Here is a 21,333-nt window from a genome sequence, read left to right as displayed (position 1 = left end):
AGCACAGGCTATAAAGCAGGTTGATATCAAGTATCCTGTAAACAAAATGATAGAGGTGGTGAGAATGACCATAATTTCATGGATCTTTATGAAAAAAAAAAAAAAAAATCGTTTTAATTAAGGAGATTAAAAAAATATATATTGAGAAGTAAGGTTTATATGAACTTAAATATGCATTTGAATGATCTTTGTGTAAATACAAAGTGCACACATAGAATTTAAATAGAAACATTTACAGGATTAGTGTCTAATTTTCTCCTTACAAAAGAATAATTTTCATGTTCAGGTTTTATTCACTCCCCTTTTCTCTGGAGGTCTTTAATGTGCTGTGAGAGTATGAACTGTCATTTTACTACAGCTCCAACAGTCGTTCCATTTCCTCACTGAAAGCAGATTTGATTTTTTCCCTCTCTTTCTCCAGATGTCAAAAAACTCCATCTATGAAAAAAAGTGTAAATATTTTTCATCATATGATGGAGCAGAAAATAATGCATCTTTTATATATGTGTGTATATCCTTGGCACACGCACACACATCAGACTTCTCTACCTGTACCCTAATAGAATTGCAGAATCATTTAGTTTGGAAAAGACCTTTGAAAATTATCAAGTCCAATGAAGAACATTTTTCACCTACTAAGTCTAAAGCAGAGGATTCTATAGTCTGTGATGAAATTCTTTCTTTTAATTCTGACCATTTCCTCAACCCCCTGCTTGTGAGTCTACTTTCTGATGTACACATTCATATGAAGTGTGAGAGGACACACATTCAAGAGTCTGTAGACTGCATGTACATCCTGGATTAAAACAAAAACAACAGCATTTGAGAAATACGAGAACTACCTCAGCTGTCTGAGATACACAGGCCATAAGCGAAACCTGTCCAAAGCCATGGGAAAGTGCATGTATAAATACATACGGAACAGTAAGAAGTGTGAAAAGTAAGCATACTCAAAATATAACTGATTCTGTGCAAAAATTGGAGGGTAGAAAGACTAATGAGGCTTATTATAAATTATTATACAAGAAGGAAATGTATGTCTTCCATATTCAGCAACTCAGACATACTCATATAACTCAGACTCTTCCTAGCACCCAGAAAATTTTGACTTACATGAAGTCTTAGATCACAGTGATCAGGTCTAAACAAAGGAAACTAGACAGAAATTACAAATAATTAGGCATTAACATCCAGAAGACCAGAATTTTGTCACATGTGATCTTTAAGAATCTATTCCAAAACAAATATCAGCATTATTTTCATTTCACAAATGAATTAATTACTGTTATGTAGAATATTAGAAGTGAAAGCATACACAGCAAATTTATTATTCTGTTTTTCAAACTTTTGGAAGTGCTTATAAAACACTGTCTTCTTAAATTCAAATGTGAAGCAAGTAACAAAATTAACAAAGGCTTGTCTGAGCATGCCTCCATAAATAAACTACAAAATGAAAAACAAGAGCCGCATGTAATTAGAATAAGTCTGACAAATTATAAATACAAAGTACACTCAAAACACACATTCCTTCTCTTCCTTAGAAAAAGACCAAGAGCTCCCTCCTTGATTAAAAGACAGTCTTGCTACCATCATTTCACACCTATAATGTAATCACTGGCAAACCACTTCATAATTGACTTAATTTCCTATCGAGAGTAGACAAATGTTGAGAGCTCAACTAAAATAAGACATAAAAGATTGTGTGAGATGCCTGTTACTGGAAGTAGGAAAGAGCAGGACTTCAGTGATCCATGAAACATTTGGTAGACTATATTTACCATCCACAAGTTGATAGGCAAAAACAGCTATGTGCTCAGCACAGAACTATTTTAAAAGGATGCTTCTTGCCAGGAATTGAAGCATGCTTTTGAATCCCAAATTCTTGTGTGTATTTTTTTATTTTTAATTTTTATTTCTTTACAAATCCTGTGGATACAAGATATACTAATTCAGGATATATGAACTGGAAATAGATTTCTCAACAGGCATCTATTAGTCTTCCTTTTTGAAGAAAACTTTTTGCAAGCACTTACATGCTCATCGTATTTTGCAACACTCTGAAAACTTTACACACATTGTTGGCAAATGGAACCTGATTATCCAACCATCTGGGACATGGCTCTTGATAGTATTTGAAACTCCGCAGGTTCAATTTCCCAAACTCCCCAAATGTGAAAAGCGTGTGTGGAAGCCAAGATGATGCCACACCTACCAAATTGTGGATTTGCCCCCATCTGGGAAACAGACCAACTGAACGCGCATTTGTTAACAAATGCTATATGAAATCTTAGACAATAAATGAGGTTGCTTCCAATAAATTAACAGTTAAACATCTGTGTGTGTCTCAGCTTCTTCAGAGTCTCTGTTTTTAAGGCATATCTTATGTTTATACGGTACTGTTTAGCCAGAAAATTACCAGAGCCAGACAACACTTTTCAAAGTTAAGCTGGCAGAAAAAAACTGAGATCATTCCACCCACCACAGAAACATAACCATCTGGTTTAACAACATACATTATTACAAAATAGCTGGACAAATGAAGAAGCAAATTATACACCTACTCTGAAATTAAAAATAATTATATAAATTAAGCTGTTTGTAAGCTAATGCAATTCTCCAAATAGAAGGCAAAGAAGCCAAACGGATATTGCCAGAATAATTATTTTATCTGTTTCCTTTTCATCTTAGATTAGCTGAAATAGCATAAAGCATAACATCTTATTTAGATTCTCTTTAGTTGGTGAATTTTGCAGCATGTAAATGCTTCTTTACATTGCAATTTTTTGGGGCACATTTTTGATATAGACTCCTAATTGCAATTGCAATTGCAAGGAATTTCTACCTTTCATTGCTCACTGAAAGAAGTTAACTACCAGATATAAAACATTCTGTGTGACAAGATCTCCCTTCAAAATGGAAATGACCTAACTTTCATGAGAGGATCTCTTCTATCTAAGGCTACGCAAGTGCATTGAGCGCAGCTCAATGGAGAAGGGAACATGCCAGCTGACAAGTCACAAATACCGCTTCATACAACACCTACTGCAAAAGTGTTCTCTTGAGCTCTTCCGGGTAAGTGAGTCAACGTGGTCTAGTAAAGTTTTGGAAGTATGATGACACAATAAAGAGTACCTTTATTTTGCTTTTACTCTGAGTGCATATTTTCTCAGTCAACCAGACTGTAAGACAGGTAATTAGTTTTCACAAAGACATATGATTTTGATTCTATGATTCTATGATACATGGATACTACTTACAGCAAAGTAACTGACAAAACATGTTAACAATCCTAGTTATCGTATACCCTAACCAGTACCTTCAGAAAACAAGAGATGTTTTGCCTTTTGTGAAGCTTAAAAAAGTTAGATTTACTTTTAAAAACCTTGTAGAAATACAAATTTCAAAAGCTACCAATCTCCAGTTCCTCATTTGCAGTCAGAAGAGGACCGGTTCCATCTAGTGGCTGAACAGAGGCACACAGAGGGTTTCAAGGATTCTCGCCCACCTATTTCAACTTGTGGTCCAAACGGGAAGAACGGGCACTAGCACCAAGCACTGCGCTTCAAACGGTAATAATAATAACCTAATACAGACATTTTGACAGTATAGATGTGGTATAAAAACGTTCTGAGCAAAAATGGGTTAGGAAAAGACGGATTTTTTAGCATAACATTTCAGTACCATACACTTGCAAAAATACTAAGGTTGAGTATCTTCAGACAGTGCATTTTTTGCTCAAATGCCTTTTATATTTTGTATTCTACTAATTATAGATAAAGGGATCTCTCTGAGGTACTTAAAAGTACTTGCAGGATTCTTTGTACTTTGTACCCATGCATACTTTAGTAATACCTGCTGTGCTACAGTCTCCACGGTGGAGAGAACTGGCAGGGAAAGAGTAAGTGACCTAGCACCTAACAGCACATGGAACTGGCCCTCTCTCCCCTACGTACCAATCTTGCATGTAACCCACCAATCTATCTTTTCCCTGCCTTGGAAAAACAGCACTTCAAAACACTTCATTTCTCCCCCTCTTCACCTGCTGGAATGCCAACAGTACTAAATCCGTGAAAGCAAATATTAATGCAGAATTTTAAGCACAGAAAGAGCCCTTTTGATAGCCTGCCATTCAACACGGAGATGAACCAGGCTATTTCACCTGCGTCTCTCATACCTAATAAGTTCTCTTGTAAACACAAAAAATAAATGGCAGGACCTACCTGTGATTTGCGTTGTCAAGGAAACCAGCAGTGAAAAATTCAAAGCTACCATGGAAATATTAATGGAGTAATTGGTGCCTGGCTGCAAATCAAAACAAACTTCTGGAGCCTGCTTGCGTGTGGTAAGGTTGAAGGTCATCTCATGCAAGAACTCCTTCTGATACCAACGCTGGCCTTGCACGTGAAACTGTAACCAAACAATCACAGCATGCAAATTGTAATGTTTTAATGTATTACTTACATTTATTCATGTCACACTCTAATTTAGAAGGAATAGCACAAAAACACATCGCTGAATAGAGTGCCAAAATTGCTGGCAGTTTGTACGTGTAAAAAATCTGACAAGTGCAGTCCCTCTTGTTGATCATCTCTGGCATTATGGTAGTGCTTCCATTTTTCCTCCTAGTCTGTCTTTCCTATTTTCTACTAGGACCATAACTTCCCCCAAGTTTCTCTTGCCTACTAACATACAGGCTTCTGGTAATGGTGCACTTTCAATGCCACTATACTTTCATGGTGCAAAGTGATGCATTACAAAAGTAAGCTCACATGCACATATGTGTGGTTTAACAATGAGGAATAAGTGAAAATCAAGCAACTCTGACCTATGCGAAAATGCCAAGTGCCCTCCAGGATGTTCTGACAAACAGCCACAGCTACAGGAAAATTTACAGATCCACTGTTCTTATTTCAATTGGATTTTTGGTGTGGTTATTTTCTTGTTGATATCCCAAATGATAATGAAGTTACTAACTTAAGGCTTTTCCTGATCATTCTATAAATCTAAACTGAACTGCTTGATGTATTTTGTTCTTGCTGATAGTCCTTTAAATGCATCTTATGCCTTCAGGTAATCAATGAGCACTCCTTAGAACATGGAGGTTTGAGACAACAGCAGGTGGACAGAGTTCTGGTAGAGACAGTTCACAGAGAAAAACCTTATTGGACAAAAGGAAGCCTGTAGGGATATATCAGAAGGCAGAGTGTACTGCCTGTAATGGGAACAGCCTTGTCTGGGGCCAGAGTGGACAAAGCTGAAGTTACAGTCATGTGAGGCAAAAGGTACTGACAGGGGAGGTACAGATAGGGAACTGTAAAAGAGGGGAAACAATAAGCAAGCAAAAAGTGGTTTATTCCTATTTTGAAGGTTACTATGAAGCTTTTTATGAGAGGCAGCAATAGAACAAGAAACAAGTGGCAAGTACCTGAAAAACTGCAGGTTATTCACATATATGATTGACATATACTGTTTCCTAGAGAGGGAAAAGCATCTTAGACTCAAAATATGGATTATTACTTACTAAGTATCTGTCTTCCATATCAGCTCCCCTTACATTTCTCCGCCACTTCAGGCAGGTATCATTAAAAATTAACACGTTATTGAAAGCTTCCTTTACTGTAGAAATAATAATAAAAGAGAAACTTATCACAGGGACTTCACATTTCTCAACAATTTAAATGCAAGTAGATGAAAATAAAGAAGGATCTACTTCTAATATCCTTCTGAGTAGAAGATAGAACCTTTTTTTTTTTTTTTTTTAATTTTTATTTTTAATGAACTGGCACAGTGATATTCAGGAAATCAAGACCCAGATGAAGGGATGGTGTAAGGACAAAGATCCAGGGATTCAGAGCTTCTGATGAAAATAAAGTTATCAAGGAATCATTTGTCACAGCTGCTGCCCTTCAGGAAAAAACTCTTGAGAATTAAAAAAAACACAAATATTTCATAGACATTTATTTCTCAACATCTGTCCCCTTACAACTAAAATATCAGAAGGGAAGCTTCACATTTCCATGACCAAAATATTACAGAACTCTGCAGTTAGAACATGCCTTTCGCAGTTACTGAAAAGCTGCCAGAACATTTCTCATCAGCACTAAGCATAACGATGTTATCTGTAATGCTCACGTCACTTAGATCAGTATCACACAGCTCTGCCACAGTGAATTCTCCCACAGAACTGGTTATAAAGACAAGGAACGGAAAACAGTAAGCACCGTGCCATACTCTGATATCCTTGCATGTAGCTAGCAGTGCCACTGTACCTGCCAAAGGCTAAAGGCAAGTTCTGAAAAAGCATGCTTCCCATTTTTTCTGCAGGGCACCTACTGTCAGAGCTTTGAGTACAGGTTCAGTGACTAAAGTGAGCACAAAGAAAAGCACCTATAGAAAAAGATGGTGGTGATGGTGGCTACATGTCAGTAGTGAGAATCAAGAATGATCTTGTCTAGCAAACAGCTGTTAACCTCTCTGCAAGGATCCAAGTTACCTCTGCACCAGAATAAACACTTCTACAAGCACAGTGAATACAAAACAAAACCTACCCTTTGTTTGAACTGCTACTGTAACTGAAACAGGTATGTTTGCGGAAGAGATGGTAGTAATATTCACCACGTAGTTACTGCCAGAGTTGAGGTCTAAACACACCTTTGGATTATCTTCACTCGTAGTGATGTTAAGTATCACATCTTCTGAGAATGTCTTTTCATCCCATCTTCGGCCAAGAATATGAAACTGTTGAAGGGTTAGCAAAAATAATTTTGCAAAAGGTTGTGGCTCTCCAAAATTCAGAGCATCAATTCAAATAAGCCTAAAGAATCCAGGCGTCACCCATTTTAAAATATCAGCTCAAATGAAAAAACAAGCTTATAGCCAACTACTTTGATTCTCTCTTTTCAGTGGTACGTAGAGACAGGACGAGGGGAAACGGACATAAGCTGCAGCACAGGAAGTTTCGCACGAATGTGCGTAAGAACTTCTTCACGGTGAGGGTGACGGAGCACTGGAACAGGCTGCCCAGGGAGGTTGTGGAGTCTCCTTCTCTGGAGATATTCAAGTCTCGCCTGGACGCCTACCTGTGCGACCTGGTGTAGGGAACCTGCTTTGGCAGGGGGGTTGGTCTCGATGATCTCTAGAGGTCCCTTCCAACCCCTACAATTCCGTGATTCTGTGATTCTGTGATGAAATTAGATGGTTCCGCTACTAAATTAGACTTTTAATCTCTTCTGGCTGTTAAATAATACATTCGGCTTATTTCTACTACAAATAAAAGGAATCTTTAACACAGATTCAAAAACCACAACCAACACAAAAAGTGAAATGTAACTAAACGCTCCTTGTGTAGAGCGTGCATGGAACAAGTTGCTACTTTCTGTTTTTTCCCTATTTTTTCATCCTTGCTCTAGAGAAGCAGCACTATGGCTACATAACAGTAAAAGACAATATTTCTGCTGACATTCCCAGCACTGTGAAGTAAACTCTGTTTTTTGTTTGAGGTAAAGGGATAGATTAAGCTTATCTAGTTGAGCTCAAGGCAGTCCAGTCCAGACAGCATTTGGAACTTTACTGCATCTATGTGATGTCCTGAGTTTTACTACACTGAAGTGTCCCACTGAGAACCGATTTCAGGCAGCAGCAAATACACAGATCACATTACCTTAGAGATCCACAGTTTGCCAGGTACCACAGGGTACAATGAAAAACATTTGCTTTGAACTATTAAGGCAATTTGGAACTTGTTTTTTTCCATCTCAGTGGTGCTCAATAAAAGCACTCAAACTGAAAAGCACTGGTTTATAATGCAGCAGAAGAAAGCCAGATTGTTTTCCAAAATTATCACCCTACCTTGAAATGCTTTTCCACATTAATTTCCCCATCCTTTTTCATTTTTCATATTTGGACATGGTCAAAAAACTACCTCTCCTGGGCTATTTTTATTCCTAAAACATGACAATTCTTGTTGCATCATTTTGTATTTGAATAATTATTGATTGAACTACTTGTTTTTAAGAATTTGTTCTTTAACTTTTATTCTTAGGTTTACAGGTGGCAAACAATAATAATTACAAAGATTGTTTTCAATTTCCAAGAAAAACAGCTCTAAGAATATTCAAATGATAAGATGGTTGAATCTTTTGAGCAAGGTACATATCTATCTATCTTGCGTTTCTGAAACAAGTTACATCCCATATCTACAAGTGATATGCTGCTTGCTTGAAATGTTTACATCACAGATAGGGACAGAGAGCAAACTGCAGTGTTTTCTATGTCAATGCTCTGCAATGGAATTTCACTAAAACTTGAACTTGTACTGAAATGCTTCCTGTAGTTTCAAGCAAGTATAAAGATGCTGTACAGGAACTGGATCCAACAGCTCTTAAGTCTTTCAGCTAACATCAGGACAGGTATATGTTTGTTTCCTAGACCAGTCACATTCAAGTTTCTGTATGGCTCACAGGGAAGAGTGAGCCAAAAACTCAGCATATAAACAAAATCCACTGAACTGATCTCCAGTAACGACTCACAAAAATTATCTAGAACAAGGCTTCTCTCAGCCTCACGTACTGCCCCACTTACTGTGTAAGTTTTCTGCACTTCCAGTCTTCCAGTTCTCATTTGCCATTTTACACAAGTTTCATTGAATACGGTCAAATTACTGAATAATTCCTCCTCTGTGAGCAAAAACACAGAACAAAAATAGTAATTATTTCTCACACAGATCTTTATATGTTTGGAGCAACAGTTTATTTCTGCACTTTCCCAGTTTCTTTCACAAAGGGTAAATAAAACAAAGCAGGGAGAAATTTGCCTTAAATGTGGTGGCTCCTAAAATCAAAATAAAAAGTTAAGTGAAAGAGCACATTCTGATCTAAATGGTGCAAAGTCCTTAAACACAGAGCCAACATCATGTAAAGTACCACAAATAATGAAAACAAAAATACTTCACTAAGTTTGCATTTTAATGTAGAATAATTTTAATCCTAACAGCTTTTCAGATTAAAGCAGTGGTAGTTTCCTGTCTGCAAAGGAACTAGGTCATTCCACACATCAGACCTCTGGATGACCAACCTAGATGAAAGAATAACTGATTAGAGAGATTCTGCTCTGTTTTGATTGCTCCTCCTAGTCATAATACACTACACTCATACCATCAGCATGTATTCCTGGTCAGAAACATTCATTAATTTGTGCTGGTGCTACTAAAAACAATGCCCTAGTTCCACAACTAATGCCACCTGTTCTATATTCTCCTTGAACTTGGCTGCCAGCTTCTGGATCTCATGAAATGCAATGATCTGTCTTTTTATGCATGAGCCATTCACAAATGAATCTGAAGACTTTGTAGACCATTGAATCTCATGCATTAGAAATTGCATTAAACTGTAAACAAAAAAGTTTCAAAGGATCTGTTCACAAGTACTGATAAGCCAACTTAAAAACAAACAAACTCTAGAAAACAAAACAACACTTCTCTGGATACAACAACCTGAATTTTAAGAAAGCTTCTGGAGAAGAGGTTTCTTTACCTGAATGAACGTCTTTGTTCACTGTTTGCTTGGGCTTTCTTTTTAACAAGCTATAATAAATAATTAAATGACACAGCCACACTAGCAACTTTTCAGACTTTCATTAGGTTAAAAGAAAAAAGTGCACAGAACGAAACATGCAGGGAGTAAAGCTGTAGCAACCAACAGTAGAGTCCTCTGTGTCACCTGTGTTCATTTGGAAACTCAGAGTTGGTTCGTGTCTCAAAAAAAAAGCATGGCCAGAATGATCTACTCATCCGTTCTTTTTATAGTCAGTTCTCTCACTGCTGTCATCAGACACAGAGCAGTTGCCTTCACATGACAAGATAATCAAATATCCTCCCAGAGCTAAGAACATAGCTCCTTCTGGACACAGTTTACATTGACAGGGAAAGTATTTGATCCTCTCCTTGCCTTCACAAGCCTTCAAATATGACACTGCAAAATACTGCCATATTTTCTTATCAGATTTACTACATGAATAAGGTTGTATAAATCCAAGCTCATGCTGATTCTAAGCTAAGAAGCTCTTTCTAGCTACTGAAAGCACAAAGTGGATTTATGTGATAGCCTTGGTTGATACTTCAGAAATATTCATGAAGAGGTTGGTGTAATGCCCAGGTGTAAAGGCAGGCATAGCTACTCCTCTGTACGTCCACTTAATTTCATGGGGGTCCTTCGTTGCACACAGACATTAATCTATCACTGAAATAAATGAAAATAGAGTTAAATCCCCCAAATCCCTGTACTGAAGCTGCTATTTATAACTGAAGTGTAACAGTTTAAGTACTTAAGTACAACCTTTGATTTTTTTAATTTTTTTTTTTAAACAAAGCTGCCACAAAACTATTTTCAAGCAATACTGACAACATCTCCAAGTATCCAGCAAACAGATGCCTCACTCACTAGATCACAGAATCACACAGAATTGTAGGGATTGGAAGGGACCTCTAGAGATCATCGAGACCAACCCCCTGCCAAAGCAGGTTCCCTACACCAGGTCGCACAGGTAGGCGTCCAGGCGAGACTTGAATATCTCCAGAGAAGGAGACTCCACAACCTCCCTGGGCAGCCTGTTCCAGTGCTCCGTCACCCTCACCGTGAAGAAGTTCTTACGCACATTTGTGCAAAACTTCCTATGCTGCAGCTTATGTCCATTTCCCCTCGTCCTGTCTCCACGTACCACTGAAAAGAGACTGGCCTCACCGCTATGGCCGCCACACCTCAGGTATTTATAAACCTGGATCAGGCCCCCTCTCAGTCTTCTTTTCTCAAGGCTAAACAGACCCAGTTCACTCAGCCTTTCTTCACAGGGGAGATGCTCCAGGCCCTTCACCATCTTTGTGGCCCTCCGCTGGACTCTTTCCAAGAGATCCCTGTCTTTTTTGTACTGGGGAGCCCAGAACTGGACACAGTACTCCAGATGAGGCCTCACCAGGGCAGAGTAGAGGGGGAGGATCACCTCCCTCGACCTGCTGGACACGCTCTTCTTAATGCACCCCAGAACGCCATTGGCCTTTTTGGCCACGAGAGCACACTGCTGGCTCATGGCCAACCTGTCGTCCACCAGGACGCCCAGGTCCCTCTCTGCAGAGCTCCTCTCCAGCAGCTCATCCCCCAGCCTGTATTGGTGCGTGCAATTATTCCTCCCTAGGTGTAAGACCCTACACTTGCTTTTGTTGAACCTCATCCGGTTTCTTACTGCCCAGCTCTCCAGCCTGTCCAGGTCTCGCTGAATGGCAGCACAGCCTTCAGGCGTGTCAGCCAATCCTCCCAACTTCGTATCATCAGCAAACTTGCTGAGGGTGGCCACTATCCCCTCATCAAGGTCATTGATGAAGATGTTGAACAAGACCGGACCCAGCACAGACCCCTGGGGGACACCACTGGTTACAGGTCTCCAGCCAGACTCTGCACCACCAATGACGATCCTCTGCGCTCTGCCAGTCAGCCAGTTCTCAACCCACCTCACTGTCCACTTGTCTATCCCACACTTCCTCAGCTTTGTTATAAGGATGTCGTGGGAGACAGTATCAAAGGCCTTTCTAAAATCAAGGTAGATTACATCTACCGCTCTTCCCCCATCCACCCAGCATGTGACAGCATCATGGAAGGCCATCAGGTTGGTCGAGCACGACCTCCCCTTGGTGAACCCATGCTGACTACTCCTGATAACCTCCTTTTCTCCCAGTTGTCTGGAGATGGTATCCAGCACAAGCTGTTCCATCACCTTTCCAGGGACAGAGGTAAAGCTGACAGGCCTGTAATTACCCGGATCTTCCTTCTTGCCCTTTTTGAAGACCGAAGTGACACTGGCTATCCTCCAGTCTTCAGGGACCTCCCCTGTTATCCAAGACCTCTCAAAAATGATGGAGAGCGGTTCGGCAATGACCTCCGCCAGCTCCCTCAGCACACATGGATGCACCCCATCAGGTCCCATGGACTTGTGGACCTTAGTACTGCCTAGGCGCTCACGCACGTCCTCTTTCCTGACTAAAGGGAAGTCTCCCATTCCCCAGACCCTCTCACTAACCTCCAGGGTGTGGGATTCCTGCGGGAGAGCCTTTTCACTGCAGATGGAAGTAAAGAAGGCATTCAGTATCTCTGCCTTCTCAGCATCCCCCGTTACCAGAACCCCCCCCTCACTTAGTAAGGGGCCCACATTCTCCCTAGTTTTCCTTTTGCTGTTAACATACTTGAAGAAGCCTTTTTTATTATCCTTTATCACTTTAGCCAGATTCAATTCCAGACGGGCTTTAGCCTTCCTCGTTGCATCCCTGCAGGCCCTGACTACATTCCTATATTCTTCCCACGTGGTCAGACCCTTTTTCCACATTTCATGGACCTTCTTCTTCCCTTTGAGCTTGCGCATGAGCTCCTTCCACACAGGTCTCCTGCCACCTTTTCCAGATTTCTTGTTCACAGGGACGCACCAATCCTGAGCTTGGAAGAAGAGCTGTTTAAATGCTGACCAGCTCTCAGAGGCCCCCTTACCTTCTAACACCCGAGCCCACAGGATAGCTCCAAGTAGATCCCTGAAGAGATCGAAGTTAGCTCTCCTAATGTCCAGGGTAGCAATCCTACTTATTGCTGATCAGTTTTTCTACTTACTAGCTCATTTTAATACCCTCATCACTAAATACCAAATTGCTGTTGAAAATTTCCTCTCCTGCAGAACAGAAGAAGAAGAGAACATGCATGCAATCCCCACAACAATTTCTTTACGTTTGGCTGTGTGATTTACTTTAAATGTTTATTCCTATTATTTGTTTCACAACAATGTCTAGAAATTTCAGGATATTAATGCTGCTGCCCTAGCACAGAATAAAACAACATGTCCAGTTATTGTATTTTTTTTTTTTTAAATCAAGCATTTCTTAAATGAAGCACTTAAATTCAGTAAATCACTTTTACTGAAAACTGGGTGGCAGCGATCACCCATTAGAGAGTATAGCAGGAGAGAAAACACTGGTTTAGTGGAGGGCTGTTAGGGTAGTATGGTAAGGTTGCAGTTGGACTTGATCTTTAAGAATTTACCAACCTGAGCAATTCTATGATTCTATGATTCTACTTATATACACATGAAAATGCAAAACAAGAAGGGAGTAAAAAAAAACAATCTCTACAATTACTCAGGAAAATAGTGAAAAATTTACAGTGCAAAGTATTCAGGCAAGGAAACTTATCTTGCACAGTGGCCTCCTTGGAAGGAAGCAAACAGCATTAGTAGCATTTTTATTTTTTTTTCTTTTCTGTAGCTACATCTGTCTGTACTGTCAAGAGTTCTGCACTTTTCCAAAGGACAAGGCCACCATGCATTTATCATATGCCCATAGTATAGCTGGCATAGTTTTCACATGCACTAAAAATTTCAACCTGTGATTGGCCAGTTAGGCCATTGGATGCCATTGTTACTCAAATAGCATCCAGTTTACCTCCACAACATCCATCCCATCCCAAAGGAAAGGGTCCTCAAAACAGCAGGCAAATGGCTGGGCATCAGGGCAACAGTGTGGAAAAAAGCCCTGGGTGGGTCAGACACTAAAGGACAAACCTGGAATAGGGCTGAGAGACACAAGTAACACCTGGCTGACAGCTTCCAGGAAAGGCAGATGCTGGTCAACAGAGCACAAGTGGGAGAACACAAAAAGCAAGCAACAGAGTGATTCAGCAGTGCAGCGAGATCACGGGGGGAGAAATCAAGCTAGGAAAACTACAGAACCTGATTCTAAGAAGAAAAAGAAGTGAAGGTCAGTGCCTTCTTTACTCCACTTTAAAAAGCTTTGTTAGGAAGAAAGGTATCTTTCTGTGCTTGAGTGCACAGAAAAAAAACTTCATATTAATTATAGCCAGTATGTAAACACCTGCACTGTCACGCTGACCTTCTGCAACCCAGTGCTGATGCACCCTTATGTCCTCAGCCTCCATCAGTTCAGGTCCCAGTGCTCCACTGTTGTTTGCAGAATCTGAGTGAAACATAATAGGCAGACAATGTATGCCTGAACAGCCATTAAAATCACATGATGTCTTTCAGATATACCATCCATTAGTCCTCAGCTGAAAAAGCACTTGACCGCTACTGAGGTGAGCCCGAGATACATTTTACCAGAGAGGTACTCCTGAACTTGCTTAATAAAAAAGAAGGCATTTACCAGCATGCATTCAGAACCAGCTCTAACCTGCCATTCTGCCTTTTGCAGGTAGCTAAAGGGACATCCATACAGGCACATGCATGCACAGGTTGTTTCTCACACTCTGAATGTTGTCTTCCTTTTTTCAGATGCTTTTCATTTTTAGCCGTGTGAAACCTGTGAAAGGTGCTGCAAATGTCACCTGCTACTAACATGTATTACAAACACATTCAGACAAACAACATTTCAAAAGGGACTTCTGCTCAATCTGCTTCAAGGTATATGTTCCATTGCATACAGGCAAATCCATTTTCCGTAGTTCTTTTTGCAGATATACACAGAATTTATTTTAGAAAGAGATACCCTCAGCATTTGTACCTATCTTGAAATGTAGCATGTTGGGTTTTTTTGAGAGGTTTGCTCATTCTTGCATCCTGTTTAATTAAGATTACAAATTTCAGCAGGTTTTCACCTTCTGCCCTGAAGTTTACACAGAGAAGACCCACAAAAAAACAGCAAGACTGTAGGCAGAGACAGCCATATAGGAAGGAGACAGATAGCTAATGATTTACTGCTTCTTTGATCTAAAAATGTTACCAGAAAACAATCACTGCAGAGTATTTCATGTACTGATCAAGACTAACAAACACATAAAGAGATATAGCTATAAGTCTATTTACAGTCGAAAGATGTATCAATCAATAGTATGAGATTAGATGGGATTAGCTGGACTGGACTAGAAATGCACGTGATCTACTCCATAGGTGAAAGTGGTTCTGTAGACACTGTTCTGTGTGCCATCAAAAGCTGGTTTTGAACAAACAAAAAGCCTAAACAGTTCTACTGAGCAAAAAGCTATACTTCTTTTATTTTACTTTACTTGCAGGCCTCTGGGCTGTGCATCGCTTTGATCTAAGGAGCAGCACCTCCCAAAACAGACTCCACCTGTTTTTCCAGGCAGTTAAAGAAATTATCTGATTGCCACACATCTGGATTTGACATATCCAATTAGCCCTTTGTAAGAACTCAGGCCAATCAGGTCCTGTTCATTGATGACTATAATTATCTTAATTGTTTGATGGGATTCTTATTCCTACAGAACCATGTGTTTTGAATCAGTGCCTACAGATGTGAGTGACACCTTTTCTATTAAGATCATATCTCCTGGCATGGATTATTTACACATGGCTGGGAATAAAAATTAGGAGGAGAATGATATTTAAACCATTCACTGATGTGCGGAAATTACTGATACTACCAACACAGAGACATCCCAGCTGTCTTTCTGTATCATCTCCTTATTGTACAATTGAACTGTAAGAATGAGAAAATGTAAGAACTGAGATCTAGCTAGAGGGGAAATCAGACAGTGAGAATAAGGATAAAATACAGGAGAAAAAGGGAAAGTGAAAGCAAACAAAAAACAACTCCAAATGAAAAAGTGAGTTACTAAAACATGGCAGAAAAGGAAATTAGTACTTCCATATTGAAAAAAACCTTGGAAAAAAGTGTGGAACAAGGTTAGGCTGGACTGGGCTCTGAGTACCTGACGGAGCTGTAGGTGTCTCTGTTCACTGCGGGAGAGGTGGACTAGATGGTCTTTAAGGGTCCCCTCCAACTCAAACAATTATACAATTCTATGAAATCAGGAGTAAAATCTAAATGTGGAAAAACAAGGCAGGACCATCTTTTCAGCTGTAAAATAAAGATAATATCCATGCAACTGAGAGTGTTTAAAGTACACAGGTGTGGAAAATCTGTCATGCCTTTTCTGGACTGCTTCATGAAGCTGCTCTTCCTTCTATGCCTTCATAGCTCTAAAGAATCATTTATAAGAAATCAGCAAATATATGCCATCCCATAAGATTTTCAGTGTTGGCATGCAATAGACTTTTGGGATGTAACTATATTCATATCATTCAAGTTTCAGAAGTCAAGACATGCAGCTAATCTCTATTTGTAGATAGGGAGCCACATCACAGAAGAATGAAACATTCTAAAACATAAAATTAATTGTTAGAGAAAAAGAAACAATTCATAATGTATTGAGTAGGAAGCACTCAATAAAGAGTATGTATGCACATGTTAAGTTAAGACACAAAAGAAGCTCCAACATCAGGATCAGATATAATGCATGCTGGTAAGGAAGAGGAGAAGCTCCACTTTAAGTTCCAGGTTCACAGTATGTTAGGACTGAATCACCTTTTCCCCTGAGCACAAAAGCCTGCAAACCACTGACAGCCCATACAGCCTGTCTCTACTCTGGGAGGCTCTCTCAACCAATCAGTAAAAAATCTATGCTGTCAGATTTGGCAGTATGGGGAAACAGGGGTCAAATTTTCCTTTTGACTACCAGCAGCTATTTCCTACCGCCTGAGTTTTGGAATGCTCTGCAAGGAATGTGCACCACCTTCCCACACAGGTCAGATCCATTCTTCTTACATGCTAATTTATTTTTCCTTCCCATGCGCAGCAGCTGCTTCCATTGCAGGGACAATATTTCATTTAACAGATCCAAAAAAGTTTTAGTAAATGCATTTCTAAAAATATAGTGAATGGGGATACCAGAAACTTATTTAAATACTGAGAAGCTATTATTTAATACAAACTTTTCTTTTCACTGGATAAAAATAAGGAAATTGGGTAAACTGTCTTTCTTTCTTAGATCCCTTATTGTTACTACCCACATCAACAGATGCTAAGCATAGAGTTACACAAAGAATACACTAACATAGAGATACACAAAGCATAAGACAAGCATAGAGAAGGAGTTTTCTGGGTCCAGAATAATGAGGAGCAATTTGCAGATGACAGCAAGGTGGGAGGAAGTGTTGATCTGCCTGGGGGTAGGAAGGTCCTACACAGGGACATGGACAAGGTGAGAGTCAGCCTCTTCTCCCAAGTAACAGCTATGGGACAAGAGGGAATGGCTGCAGGTTGAGCCAGGAGAAAGGTCAGGTTGGATATTAGGAAAAATTTCTTCTCCAAAAGAATGGTTAGGCACTGGAATGAGCTGCCCAGGGGTGTGGTGGAATCACTGTCCACGGAGGTGCGCAAGAAACACTCAGATGTGGTACTAATGGACATGGTGTAGTGGAGAAATATTGGTGGTAGGTGGATGGTTGGACTGGATGATCTTGGAGGTCTTTCCCAACTTTAGTGATTTGGTGATTCTATGATTCCATATGTGGTTGTAGCCAGAGCTAGGGCAAATTCTTACAGGAAGATCAGCTAATCAGGGAAAACTCTCCATGACAGGGATATCTCTTTGGGGTAGGAAATAGGAAGAAGGGGAAAAGAGGACTCTGCAAACAGAATCAAGGCAGCTTCAATAGGCAAAGGGATCATTTTCCTCAAAAATATCATAAACTTTGTCCAATTATCATACAAAAGTGCTCGAGACACTCTCTCTTCTGCACATGAACCCAATTCACCATAATTACTTTTAATTTGCCCTGCATGTTCAAGAGGCAAGATCTCAAAAGTTAGGTTGGATGGGTGGGTGTACGCATGAGCATATCCACACATGTATAAGGAGGGGAAAAGTTTTTACATCACCATCATAGTCCTTCCTAACATTTAATTAAGAAGCACTCGTATCCACGCTTGCTAAAAGACAGAACCAACTCAACTTACTCTTTCATTTCAAATATGCTCCAACACCTCTCCCCACCCTTCTCAAATAAAATTTACCCCTAGAAACTTGGCAATGTCCTGGGATATAAGCTGCACACTGTGCCCTTTGCAAGTGTAGAAGGAGTAAACATCTCAGATATAACGAATTCTCACAGCTACAGTGAATCCACTCAACAAGAAAACAGTGGGAAGGACTGATTTTATGAATTTCCATTTAATAAAGAATGCAAACGTAATTCTTATGTAACTATATGTAACACTTAGTGCTCACGCCTAGAACAATGAGTCTAGATGAGATAAATATTACTACCAAAACCAGCTCAGGCTTGACAACTTCTCCAAAATTCCCAACAAGCAGAAAACAAAGCTTCTTGTTGTAGACTACCTTCTATTCCACTGCTGCATATTACAGCACGCTATTCCTATATCTCTTCCCTGAAACAAACTAAAATATGATTCCCGCAAGAGTATCTTATTTTCCCTCTCAATAGAATATCCCAAATTTGCCAAATAATTTCCTGTAACAAAAATAAATGAAACCACAGATCCCTGCTCCACAGAAGAAAAATAAGCTTCTCCAGGACAAGCTGTACAGGATGTCCAGACTTATATATTCATCATGCTGGACAGTGAAGATTTAATTGCTGATAAGTTCTCTGTACTTCAGTCTCTTGAGTTCACATCAAGGGTTAGGAAAGAAAGACTGTACTTCAGCTGACTACTGCCAGATTTCATTGCTGATAGCTCATTCCAATCAGCATCGCTAAGTAAAATTAATTTTTAAAAGCAATTTTTAAAATATTTGAAGTAGATACTATTAAGCGTTCACAAACACACATACTCCAAGGATTTCAGTTAAAGAGGAGTGCAAATAAAGGGCATTCCATCGCAGTGGTTGACTGAGACGAGACATTATTACTGATCAATAGGAAGATGCTTGGGGGAATTCTTTAACTTCTTCCTTTCTTTTAATGAGGTTTTCTAGGCAGTAAAAAAAGAGAAACGTTTTTCTTACTGTTATAACAGAATTTATTCTGGAATGTTGCATGATTTTCTTTCATTATAATGAGACAATACTGATTAATCACGCACACCTTCAAGGTCATACACATCTGAGAGACACAGTCATTGAAATTTTCTTTCTCATTACTGCTAATGAATATTAAAAACATACTACTAGAGGTTGAAAACCTTTGTATTAGTTTCTCATCCGTAATTTCTGTTTCAGATGAGCCCTAGCTAGTTAGTTAATTTAAAAAAAAAAAAAAAAAAAAAAAAAAAAAAAAGCTTTCCATTCCACTTGTTCATACCTACAACCTTTTTTTGCTGTCTAACCTAACAGCTAGAGCTGGAGTCCACCTTTCTGCCTCCCACAAAGCCCCTGCTGAAATTCACAGTAATCCTGTGCGTGCACTCTGCATGTTTGGGCCCTTCAAAACTTCACAGAGCTCGAAGTACCTCTTGGCATCGCAGAATCTTATCCACCTGATTAACCTACCCAGTCTACACAATGCTCCCTTCAAAACCAATTCAGAAAACAAAGCCATGCAAATTACCTAAATCAAATGCGAGCTGCGAATTCTAAACAACAGCCATTCCATTTTCCACCAGGGCACCACAAAAAATGAGAGAACTGTTTTTATGTGTGCTGATTTTATGTGATGTCACATGGTTCGCATCCTCAGTGAATGCCCAAGACATCATGTGAGGCAACAGAGGCATCAAGTGGCAGTGCTTTATAAAGGTTTGGTCTGTGAAGTAGTAGCAGTCGAAGGCACACTTCCAGTCCTTCTGGAAAACACGTGAAGGAAATAAAACTAGAGGAGCTTTGTCATCTGCAGAAGACAGCACTGCTTAGAACTACTTAGAAACAAGAGCTGGACTGTCACAAAGTTACCACACAACACTGCTTTCACACAAAGAGCAACACTTGAGGAGCACAACTGCCAAACAACCTGCTAATTCTTAACTATTACTAAAATGTCATTATGTCCTGTTTCCAAGACCCTGTAATACAGACAGCACTTCCCTCACAAACCTCCTTTCTCAGCACTCGTTCTTTTGAAAGAAAATCCTCTTCAACTGAAATTCACAGAAATAGATCTGGCTGAAAAGACAACCCCAAACCAAATTTATTCTGGGTATTAGGAGGGAAGAAGAGAAAGGACTTCTGAATTCCACCAGCTTTACTGTCCACTGCAATGACATTATCAGGCCCACAGCAGAGTATTATTAAATCCCACCTTCTCTACTGTTTCCTGTCTTTAATGCTGAGGATTCTGTGCAGCAATGGAAACCTAGTTGTGTTAGTCCCCTCCTGTTTGAAATAAAAAGCAAGGCAGCTACAGAAAGATCTATGACCTCAACTAGAAATTGCTATATGTTTAATATTGTCTTTCTTGACTTCCATCACAAAGTACTACCACGTTCTATATATTGCAAATTAAAAAGGGATTTCTCGCCTTCCGTCCACCCTACCTCAGAACAGGAATTAGAAACTATTTAAATACCACACGCCACTGGAATTTCCTACAGTAATATTTACCTTTGCATATGTATGTAATACTCTCCCACTTCTGGTCCAGAGTGCATTCTGAAAAATTCCTCTCTCCACTGAAATAATATCCTTCTTTACACTTATAGAACACTCTGCTCAGTAGAGTGGTAGAATTGTCCCAGATTATTTCTGTGTGTGGAATCAGCAAAGGTTTGCCACAATCTATTTCTGGAACAGAAAAAAAAAAAAAAACACACGATAACAAAGCCTGAAAATGGGAACAGGCAAGGCATGTCAAAGACTTTAAGCAAGAGATGTGAATCATCCCAGCAAATAACACTTCACACTTCGCTTTTTTTTTTTTTTTTTTTTTACCTCCTAGTGATTTCTAGTAATTAGGTTAGGTATCTAGAACCTGGAATTTCATGACTGAGGAGTTTCTAGTTTCTTTATTCTTCAAGACAAATCATAACATAAAATAGCATCCTGTTTAGAAACTTTAGAACAAAAATCTCTACACAAATTTTTAGTAACTAAGAAACTCTTTAGAACTTAAACACTTTAGAAACTTTAGAAACTATTATCCACCACACGTTATTTATTTCTCATCATACCCATCACTAGCAACAGAGCTGAAGAATGACAGATGTCCAAAAAGTAATAGCAATAACAGGGTTACATCCCCTGCCAGTGGACTTAATTTGAACTTGTAGAAAGGCAGAAGCTGCCCTGGACAAGTAGAAATTATTTCTTGGGGAGAAAACTAATGAATTATTCAGACTTCTATAGAGGTAACTGGAAATACATGCTAGTGAACTTAAAAATTAATTCATCTACTCAATTGTTTTCAGGAGTTTCATAATTAAAATAGGGAGCTGCAAGAAGAAAGAGAGAACACCAAATCAATGGAATACTATTATTTGGGGTTAAAATTCCCTTTCTAACTAATAAACATTAATCCCCACGTTTGCATTTTCTTTTTGAGACACAAACAGTGAAAGAATTAAAGATCTTCCCTTCACTATAGCTTAAATGCAGA

The 21,333-nt window shown here is 39.3% G+C and overlaps 1 protein-coding gene across 3 annotated transcripts in view; it reads right to left on the bottom strand.

Annotated features, from left to right (window-relative positions):
• Positions 1–21,333, bottom strand: part of SUSD1 (sushi domain containing 1) — a 41,165-nt gene that overhangs the window by 12,904 nt on the left and 6,928 nt on the right. Inside the window, exons 7-12 of one of the 3 annotated variants that reach the window (XM_085213346.1) lie at positions 20,343–20,522; positions 13,913–13,996; positions 8,581–8,675; positions 6,549–6,738; positions 5,522–5,616; positions 4,221–4,407 (exon numbers count right to left, since the gene is read on the bottom strand). In XM_085213346.1, coding sequence (XP_085069472.1) covers positions 4,221–4,407; positions 5,522–5,616; positions 6,549–6,738; positions 8,581–8,675; positions 13,913–13,996; positions 20,343–20,522 — 831 coding nt within the window. Of the gene's footprint in view, positions 1–4,220; positions 4,408–5,521; positions 5,617–6,548; positions 6,739–8,580; positions 8,676–13,894; positions 13,997–20,342; positions 20,523–21,333 lie in introns of all 3 variants that reach the window. The other 2 variants (XM_085213348.1, XM_085213347.1) reach the window with 2 other exon arrangements.

The sequence above is a fragment of the Meleagris gallopavo genome, chromosome Z, assembly GCF_905368555.1.
Source record: "Meleagris gallopavo chromosome Z, MGAL_WU_HG_1.1, whole genome shotgun sequence".
NCBI lineage: Eukaryota > Metazoa > Chordata > Aves > Galliformes > Phasianidae > Meleagris > Meleagris gallopavo.
This window is presented reverse-complemented; position numbering and strand designations above follow the sequence as displayed.